The sequence below is a fragment of the Calidris pugnax genome, unplaced genomic scaffold, assembly GCF_001431845.1.
Source record: "Calidris pugnax isolate Ruff unplaced genomic scaffold, ASM143184v1 scaffold457, whole genome shotgun sequence".
Lineage (NCBI taxonomy): Eukaryota > Metazoa > Chordata > Aves > Charadriiformes > Scolopacidae > Calidris > Calidris pugnax.
This window is the reverse complement of record NW_015091210.1, coordinates 113,705-123,635: the sequence shown is the minus strand read 5'-3', so window position 1 is coordinate 123,635 and position 9,931 is coordinate 113,705. Positions and strand designations below refer to the sequence as shown.

Genomic DNA, 9,931 nt, shown 5'->3' with positions numbered 1-9,931 from the left:
CCCCTCCTTTCAGGGAGTTGGAGAGAGCCAGAAGGTCTCCCCTCAGCCTCCTCTTCTCCAGGTTCAACACCCCCAGCTCCTTCAGAAGTTCTCCAGACCCTTCTCCTTGTGCTCCAGACCCCTCACCAGCTCCCTTGCCCTTCTCTGGACCCGCTCCAGCCCCTCAAGGCCTTTTTTGTGATAAGAGGCCCCAAAATAGATGCAGCCCTCAAGGTGGAACCTCCCCAGTGCCCAGTCCAGGGGGACAATCACCTCCTGAGTCCTACTCCCCACACTGTTCCTGATGCAGGCCAGGATGCTGTTGGCCTTCTTGGCCACCTGGGCACACTGCTGGCTCATGTTCAGCCAACAGTCAACCAACACCCCCAGGTCCTTTTCTGCTCCAGCCACTCTGCCCCCAGCCTGGAGCATCCATGGGGTTGGTGGGATCCAAGGGCAGGATCCAAGCACTTGGCCTTGTTGAACCTCATCCCATTGACCTCAGTCCATCCATCCAGCCTGTCCAGATCCCTCTGCAAAGCCTTCCTACCCTCCAGCAGGTCGACACTCCCACCCAACTTGGTGTCATCTGCAAACTGACTGAGGGTGCACTCCATCCCCTCATCCAGACCCCTCCCCAGCTCCGTTGTCCTTCTCTGGACACACTCGTGCTCAAGGACAGTTTCAAGCACCCAGCACCTTCTCTCCATTACCCAAGGAAGGACATCACTCCATCCCCTCATCCAGACCCCTCCCCAGCTCCGTTGTCCTTCTCTGGACACACTCGTGCTCAAGGAGAGAGTTTCAAGCACCCAACACCTTCTCTCCATCACCAAGGGAAGGACATAGAGAGGGGATGGGACACAGAAACCCCCCCGTGGAGCCCTCACCGATGGTGGTGTAGTTGATGTAGTAGTAGGCAGCGATCATCCCCAGGTTGAGAGGAGCCACGTCCATCTCGTCCTCGATGCTGATGCACTTGGATTGTTCCAGGTCGCTCAGGGTTTGCTCCACCAGCTCCGAGAGGTGATCCGAGAGATGCCGGTGGGACACACCTGGGGGGACAAGGAGGTTGTGACGGGGCTCAGGAACCCCCCAGGATGGAGAAAAGCTCCTCCTGCGAAAGCAGAGCCCACAGGTAGAGGGTCCCCCAACGTCCTCCAACCAGCGTGGACACCTCTGCTCAACCTTGAAGGTTGTAGTAGTTGGGATTCTGGGTCATCCTGCGGTAGAGGAAGGTCCAGGTGAGATAATCCACCGCGTCCTGCTTGTTCTCGATGGTTTTGGTGACGATCTCGGCGTTGAAGTGATCGTGCATGCAGTGGTCCAAGTGCGACTCCACCGGCAGGGGCTCGTACAGGAACTTCTTGAAGAAATCCTAGAGCCGGGGAAGGAGCAGAGGGAAAGGGGGTGAATAAATCCCAGCACCTCACAAAATCCTGGAGCCTCCTCCAAAAATCTCAGAGCCCCTCCAAAAATGCTGGAGTCACCCCAAATCCTGGAGCCCCTTCCCAAAATCCTGGAGCCTCCTCCAAGAATCTCAGAGCCCCTCTAAAAATGCTGGAGTCGCCCCAAATCCTGGAGCCCCTCCCAACAATCCTGGAGCCTCTCCAAGAAAACTCAGAGCCCCCTCCCACAATCCTAGAGTGTCCTCCAAAAATTCTAGAGCCCCCTCCAAGAAAACTTGGAGCCCCTCCCAAAAATCCTGGAGCTCCCTCCAAAAATCCTAGAGCTCCCTCCCAAAATCCTGAAGCCCCCTCCCAACAATCCCGAAGCCCCCTCCAAAAACACTAGAGCCCTCTCCCCAAAATCCTGGAGCCTCTCCAAGAAAACTCGGAGCCCCCTCCCACAATCCTGGAGCTCCCTCCAAAAGTCCTAGAGCTCCCTCCCAAAATCCTGAAGCCCCCTCCCAACAATCCCGAAGCCCCCTCCAAAAACACTAGAGCCCTCTCCCCAAAATCCTGGAGCCTCTCCAAGAAAACTCGGAGCCCCCTCCCACAATCCTGGAGCTCCCTCCAAAAGTCCTAGAGCTCCCTCCCAAAATCCTGAAGCCCCCTCCCAACAATCCCGAAGCCCCCTCCAAAAACACTAGAGCCCTCTCCCCAAAATCCTGGAGCCTCTCCAAGAAAACTCGGAGCCCCCTCCCACAATCCTGGAGCTCCCTCCAAAAACCCTAGAGCCTCCTCCAAGAAACCTCAGAGCCCCCTCCAAAAATCCTGGAGCTCCCTCCAAAAATCCTAGAGCTCCCTCCCAAAATCCTGAAGCCCCCTCCCAACAATCCCGAAGACCCCTCCAAAAACACTAGAGCCCTCTCCCCAAAATCCTGGAGCCTCTCCAAGAAAACTCGGAGCCCCCTCCCACAATCCTGGAGCGTCCTCCAAAAATCCTAGAGCCCCCTCCAAAAATCCTAGAGCCCCTCCCAAAAATCCTGAAGACCCCTCCCAACAATCCCAGAGCCCCCTCCAAAAACACTAGAGCCCCTTCCAAAAAATCCTGGAGCCTCTCCAAGAGAACTCGGAGCCCCCTCCCACAATCCTAGAGCCCCCTCCAAAAATTCTGGAGCTCCCCCCAAAAATCCTAGAGCATCCTCCAAAAATCCTCCAAATCCTGAAGCCTCCTCCTAAATCTCAAAGCCCCCTCCCAAATCTCAAAGCCCCCTCCCAACAATCCTGGAGACCCCTCCCAACAATCCTGGAGACCCCTCCCAACAATCCTGGAGCCCTCCTCCACAATCCCGGAGCCCCCTCCCAAAAATCCTGGAGCCTCTCCAAGAAAACTCAGATCCCCCTCCCACAATCCTGGAGCATCCTCCAAAAATCCTGGAGCATCTTCCAAAAATCCGAGAGCCCCCTCCCAAAATCCTGAAGCCTCCTCCTAAATTCTCGAAGCCCCCTCCCAAATCCCAAAGCCCCCTCCAAAAATCCTGGAGTCATCCCAAATCCTGGAGCTCCTCCCAACAATCCTGGACCCCACCTCCACAATCCCAAAGCCCTCTCCAAAAAATCCTGGAGCCTCTCCAAGAAAACTTGGAGTCCCCTCCCACAATCCTAGAGCCTCCTCCCAAATCCTGAAGCCTCCTCCCAAATCCTGTAGCCTCCTCCCAAATCCTGAAGCCTCCTCCCAAAATCCTGGAGCCTCCTCCCAAAATCCTGGAGCCTCCTCCCAAAATCCTGGAGCCTCCCCAGGCAGCAGGGCCCTGAGTGGGGGTTGCCTGCCCAAAGCTGGGAGAAATCCATGCCCCGGGCAGGAGATGGACCCTCTCAGGGTGAGAAGGGGTGCCCCGTTCCTCACCCACCTTCTTGGATCCCTGGCACATGATGACACAACGGCCCTCGTCGTCCTGCAGCGGGCGGTTGGCGTGGCCCACCATCTGCAGGACATCATAGATGGGGTAATCCACGTACCTGCGATGGAGAGAAGAGTTACCCAAGCTCCACGGAGAGCCACCACCTCTCTCCAGTCATTCCCAGTCTCTGCCTGGACTGGGATGGGTTCCTTTGGGATGGGATCCCTGGCACATGATGACACAACGGCCCTCGTCGTCCTGCAGCGGGCGGTTGGCGTGGCCCACCATCTGCAGGACATCATAGATGGGGTAATCCACGTACCTGCGATGGAGAGAAGAGTTACCCAAGCTCCACGGAGAGCCACCACCGCTCTCCAGTCGTTCCCAGTCTCTGCCTGGACTGGGATGGGTTCCCTTTGGGATGAGGTTGTTCCCTCGTGCTCAGGAGGAGGAGGATGGAGCCCCAGGGATTACAGAATCACACAGAATCTTCTAGGTTGGAAGGGACCTTCAAGATCATCTTGTCCAACCGTCAACCTCACTGACAAAAATAGACACCCACACAACAAACAAGGAGCATCATCACTAAACCAGACCTCCCAGCACTACATCAACCCGGCTTTTGAACACCTCCAGGGATGGGGCCTCAACCCCCTCCCTGGGCAGCCCATTCCAAGGGCTGAGAACCCTTTCAGTGAAAAAATTGTTCCTAATATCCAGCCTGAACCTCCCCTGGGGCAACTTGAGGCCATTTCCTCTTGTCCTGTCACCTGTGACTTGAGAGAAGAGACCGACCCCCACCTCTCTACACCCTCCTTTCAGGGAGTTGGAGAGAGCAATAAGGTCTCCCCTCAGCCTCCTCTTCTCCAGGCTGAATAACCCCAGCTCCCTCAGCCTCTCCTCACAAGACTTATTCTCCAGACCCCTCAAAGGGAGGCCCCGGTGCACTCACGCGTGGATCTTGCCGTTGTAGTACTGCGTGTCCATGATGATCACCAGGTGAGCAGCGATGTTCATGCCCCAGCAGAGGCTACGGGAGGCCACCATCACCTGAACCGCACCTGAAACGTGCCCGGGGAGAGCGGTCGGCACCTCTGGGGGGCACCGGGACTGGGGGGAGAGGGAGAAGGATCTGGTGGGGGTTGGGGGGAAGGAGAAGGTTCTGGGGGAGAGGGAAGGACATGGAGAAGGATCTTGGGGGGGCAAGGAAATGGAGAAGGGTCTTGGGGGGAGGAAGGAAATGGAGAAGGATCTCAAGGGAGGAAGGAAATGGAGAAGGATCTCAAGGGGGAAATGGAGAAGGGTCTTGGGGGGGAAAGGAAATGGAGAAAGGTCTTAGGGGAAGAAGGAAATGGAGAAGGGTCTCGGGGGAGGAAGGAAATGGAGAAGGATCTGGAGGGGAAATGGAGAAGGATCTCGAAGTGGGGAAGGAAATGGAGAAGGATCTCGAGGGAAGAAGGAAATGGGGAAGGATCTCGAGGGGGAAATGGAGAAGGATCTCGGGGGGAAATGGAGAAGGATCTCGGGGGGAAATGGAGAAGGATCTCGGGGGGAAAGAGATGGAGAAGGATCTTGGGGGGTGAAGGAGAAGAAGAAGGATGGGGGGCGGAAGGAAATGGAGAAGGATCTGGGGGGGGAATGGAGAAGGATCTTGAGGGAGGAAGGAAATGGAGAAGGATCTCAGTGGGGGGAAGGAAATGGAGAAGGGGGAGAAGGATCTCGGGGGGAAATGGAGAAGGATCTCGGGGGGGAATGGAGAAGGATCTCGGGGGGAAAGAGATGGAGAAGGATCTTGGGGGGTGAAGGAGAAGAAGAAGGATCTCGGGGGTGGAAGGAAATGGAGAAGGATGTCGAGGGAGGAAGGAAATGGAGAAGGATCTGGGGGGAGGAAGGAAATGGAGAAGGATCTTGGGGGGAAAGGAAATGGAGAAGGATCTGGGGGAGAAACGGAGAAGGATCTGGGGGAGAAACGGAGAAGGATCTGGGGGAGAAACGGAGAAGGATCTGGGGGAGAAACGGAGAAGGATCTGGGGGAGAAACGGAGAAGGATCTGGGGGAGAAACGGAGAAGGATCTGGGGGAGAAACGGAGAAGGGTCTCAGGGGAAGAAGGAAATGGAGAAGGATCTCGGGGGAGGAAGGAAATGGAGAAGGGTCTCAGGGGAGGAAGGAAATGGAGAAGGGTCTCAGGGGAGGAAGGAAATGGAGAAGGACCTCAGGGGAGGAAGGAGATGGAGAAGGACCTCAGGGGTGGAAGGAGATGGAGAAGGACCTCGGTCTCGGGGGAGGAAGGAAATGGAGAACAGGGGTGGAAAGGAAATGGAGAAGGATCTCGGGGGGGAAAGGAAATGGAGAAGGGTCTCGGGGGAGGAAGGAAATGGAGAAGGATCTTGGAGTGGGGAAGAAATGGAGAAGGATCAGGCTGGGGGGAGAAGGAGAAGGATCCGGGGGGGAAGGATCTGAGAGGGAGAAGGAGGAGAAGAAGGATCTTGGGGAGGGGAGAAGGAGAAGGACTGAGGAGAAGAAAGAGAAGGCTCTGGGGGTTCTGTGTCCTCCCAGACGGGTCTCCTCAGACGAGGAGGTCCAGGAGAGATGGTGAAGTTTAAAATTGCAGCTGTTTTGGCCCCAGGTGGCAGAGAAGTGACATCTGGCCGAGCCGTTCTCTCCAGCCCGGAGACCATGGGCACTGCCAAGCTCCAGGGAAAGGGGTTGAGGGGTTGATGTCCCCGTCCCACCGGGCTCACCTGAGCTGAAAAGCTGCTCCACCACACGCCGCTCCATGGCTGTCAGCCCCTCGTGCAGGTAGCCCACCCCGTTCACCAGAGTTTCCTTCAGAGTGTTGTCGTTGAGCTTGTCCAGGTAGGGAACCAGGTCCTTCTCGGCGCAGTGCAGGAACCTGCCGGAGAGACGACGGGGAGTGAAGAAACCCCCCTCAAGGCCCAGCAAGACCATCCCTCTAATGTCACATCAAAGAATCACAGGATGATATGGGGTGGGAAGGGACCTCTGGAGATCATCTAGTCCAACCCCCTGCCAGAGCAGGGGCACCCAGAGCAGGTCCCACAGGAACGTGTCCAGGTGGGGTTTGAATGTCTCCAGAGAAGGAGACTCCACCACCTCCCTGGGCAGCCTCTGCCAGGGCTCTGCCACCCTCAAAGTCAAGAAGTTCCTCCTCATGTTGAGATGGAACTTCTCATGTTCAAGTTTGTGCCCATTTCCTCTTGTCCTGTCCCTGGGCACCACTGGAAAAAGACCAGCCCCATCCTCCTGACACCCACCCTGGAAGTATTTATGGGCATGGATCAGATCCCCCCTCAGCTTTCTCTTCTCCAGACTAAAAAGCCCCAAGTCCCTCAGCCTTTCTTCATCATGGAGATGTTCTAGGCCCTTCATCATCTCTGTAGCCTCTGCTGTCCCCTCTCCAGCAGTTCCCTGTCCTTCTGGAACTGGGCAGCCCACAACTGGTCCCAGTGCTCCAGCTGGGGCCTCCCCAGGGCAGAGCAGAGACCGTTTCCCATCAGAAGTTGTCCCTCAAACCCAGCAAAACCATCAAGAAAATCTTGCTTCTGCCTCAATTGGAGGAGGGACTCAGACCTTTGTCTCTGGACGTCCGAGGCGCAGGTGGTGAGGATGTTGATGGCCGTGAGCCGCGTCTGCTTGCGGGACGGGACGAAAACGATGACGGGCTTCTTGGGGGAATGCTTCATGATGGCGTGGTAGACGGGCTTGGCCATGGAGAGCAGGCGGGTCTGCGTGTGGCTGATGTTGAAGCCCTGCAGAGGAAGAGGAGAAGGCGGTGACGCCGCTCAGGGAAGAGCGAGGGGGAAGGGGAAAGAGCTGAGGTTGCCCCAAACCCTACCTGAATGTGGAGCTCCAAGGGCACGGGGCGGACGTTGGGGTGGAAGTTGAAGGTGGAGGTGGCACTACAGCCCAGCCAGTGAGCAACGTCCTTGGCGTTGGAGAGGGAGGAGCTGAGGGCCACGATGCGGATGGGACGCTCGATTTGGGAGGAGATGTAGCGCATGCGGGAGCAGATGACCTCCAGCACGGGCTGCAGGTGGGAGAAAAGACAGATCAGAGCAGGAAAGAAGCCACCTCTCCTGGCTGAGCTCCAGCTGCTCCATCCCAAACACCTTCATCCAAGGAATACTCCCAACCTTCCCCATGGATACAACCCTCCTATTTCCATTTCGGGGAAAATCCCGGCAGGAAAAGCTGACTTTAGACCAGATATTGGGAGTGAGCACCCCAAAGTGGCTCCTACTCCTCAGATTAGTGTGATAATGAGCATCACTAATTAGCAGCACCCTCCTCCCCTGGCCAGACGTACCCCGTTTTCGCCCCCGATGAGATGCACTTCGTCCACGATGAAGAGGTTGACGTTCTGGACGTTCTTGCGTTGTTTCCAACGTCGTGAGAGGATGTCCCATTTCTCAGGGGTGCTGATGATGATGTTCCCTTTGCCCAACAGCTTCAGGTCGGTGCTGGTCTCCCCCGTCAGCAAAACCACCTTCTTATTGAGACGTTCCTGGAATTTCTCGTACCAGTCCATGAAAACCTGCCAAAAAAGGCAAGGGATGCTGTTGTTAACCTCAAAAAAACCTCTTAAAATCCTACTGAATCCTTGAAAACAAGCAGGAGAAGTGAAAGAGGGGGTGAGGAAGGAAATCTAAGAGAAAGTAAGGCTTAGATCTCCCCAAGGTGAATGGAGTTAAATCCAGCTGGTGGGTGGTCACCAGTGGTGTCCCTCAGGGCTGGGTGTTGGGGCCGGTTCTCTTTAACATAGAATAAAAAAATAAAAATCATAGAATCATATGGGGTTGGAAGGGACCTCTGGAGATCATCAAGTCCAACCCCCCCACGTCATTATCATTATTATCAACATCATTATCAATGATCTGGACGAGGGGATGGAGTGCACCCTCAGTCAGTTTGCAGATGACACCAAGTTGGGTGGGAGTGTCAACCTGCTGGAGGGTAGGAAGGCTTTGCAGAGGGAGCTGGACAGGCTGGATGGAGGGAGGCCAACGGGATGAGGTTCAACAAGGCCAAGTGCCAGATCCTGCACTTGGGTCCCACCAACCCTGGGCAATGCTCCAGGCTGGGGGCAGAGTGGCTGGAGCAGAAAAGGACCTGGGGTGTTGGTCAACTGTTGGCTGAACAGGAGCCTGTTGTGAAGCCTTGGAATGGGCTGCCCAGGGCAGTGGTGGAGTCACCATCCCTGGAGGGATTTAAAAGCCGGGTTGACCTAGTGCTTAGAGACATGGGTTAGTGATGGTTTTCATCAGAGTTGAGTTGATGGTTGGACTGGATGACCTTAAAAGTCCCTTCCAACCCAAACAGGTCTATGACTCTATGATTCTAAGGTGCTGGGTTCACCTGCTCTGCCAGGGCCTCCATGGGGGTGATGTAGACGCAGCGACCCTCCGAGTTCTGCAGCAACATCCTCAGGATGGCAAACTCGGCGCAGATGGTCTTCCCGCTGCCCGTGGGGGCCCCCACGAAGACGTTGTCGTCGCTGTTATAAACCGTGTTAAAGACTGGGGGGAGAAGGCAAACACACAAGGGAGAGGTTTAGCAAAATCTCCAGGGATTTCCAACAAAGCTCTAGAAACGGGGCAGGGAAAACACAGCCTGGACCCAAAGCGTGTGAGGAGGAGTTACCAAAAAAACCAAAAAAAAGGCAGTTTAAGAGTTTTAGCCCACGATTTACTCAAAAAAACAGGCTCGAGTGTGTCATAGTAGCTCAGAAGTGTGAATTTTCTAATTCTGGCTCCTTGAATCAGCACAGACACAGCTTCCAGGAGCAAACCTGTTGCTCCCAGACAGCCCCAGAGCCTTTGATGTACGTGAGGAACAGATCAAAGATCTTCTGGCCCATGGAGAAAGACTTCAAGCCCTCACACTTCTCGGGCTCAGGGAGGTGGAGGAGAGGCATAATGCACTTCCTTAAGCAAATTGTGTGAATAAACCCCCAAAAAAACAGGTTTATGGGACTGGGAGCACCAAAAGGGCTCGCCGAGAGGGGGTTTGGAGGAGGAGAGCAGAGGTGATACCCACCCTGGGTCTGGATTGGGTTGAAGAAAGGGAATTTGTCCTGGTAGAGGCTCTCGAAGGCGCTGTTCCGCAGAGCAGAGACGGGCAGGGGCTGCAGGTCCAGCAGCTCGGTGGGAGGAGGGTATTTCTCCGGGAGGATGAGGTGGCGGAAGGAAACGGGGAGCTGGGTCTCACAGGCTGTCAGACACACAGGAAAAAAACCCAAAAAATTAAAAAAAAACCCAAAACACAACCCATTTTCATCTCCAAAAGCACTTCCAACGGCTTCATCTGCCAAGTTTGCGGACGATACCAAGCTGTGTGGTGTTGTCGATACACCAGAGGGATGGGATGTCATCCAAAAGGACCTGGACAGGCTGGAAAGGTGGGCCCAGGTGAACCTCATGAGGTTCAACAAGAGCAAATGCAAGGTTCTGCACCTGGGCTGGAACAATCCTCGCCACCAATACAAACTGGGGGGTGAAGGATTGGAAAGCAGCCCTGAGGAAAGTGGTGCTGGTGGAGGAGAAGCTGGACATGAGCAGGCAGTGGGCACTTGCAGCCCAGAAGGCCAATCCCATCCTGGGCTGCATCAAAAGCTGCGTTGCCAGCAGGTCCAGAGAGGGGATTCT

At 55.5% G+C, this 9,931-nt stretch overlaps 1 protein-coding gene across 1 annotated transcript in view; it reads right to left on the bottom strand.

Moving 5' to 3' along the window:
* Nucleotides 1-9,931, bottom strand: part of SNRNP200 (small nuclear ribonucleoprotein, U5 200kDa subunit) — a 58,839-nt gene that overhangs the window by 3,707 nt on the left and 45,201 nt on the right. Inside the window, exons 25-34 of the mRNA XM_014959805.1 lie at nt 9,324-9,497; nt 8,643-8,803; nt 7,594-7,821; nt 7,123-7,314; nt 6,858-7,036; nt 6,008-6,159; nt 4,218-4,326; nt 3,275-3,383; nt 1,168-1,357; nt 870-1,034 (exon numbers count right to left, since the gene is read on the bottom strand). Coding sequence (XP_014815291.1) covers nt 870-1,034; nt 1,168-1,357; nt 3,275-3,383; nt 4,218-4,326; nt 6,008-6,159; nt 6,858-7,036; nt 7,123-7,314; nt 7,594-7,821; nt 8,643-8,803; nt 9,324-9,497 — 1,659 coding nt within the window. The remainder of the gene's footprint in view (nt 1-869; nt 1,035-1,167; nt 1,358-3,274; nt 3,384-4,217; nt 4,327-6,007; nt 6,160-6,857; nt 7,037-7,122; nt 7,315-7,593; nt 7,822-8,642; nt 8,804-9,323; nt 9,498-9,931) is intronic.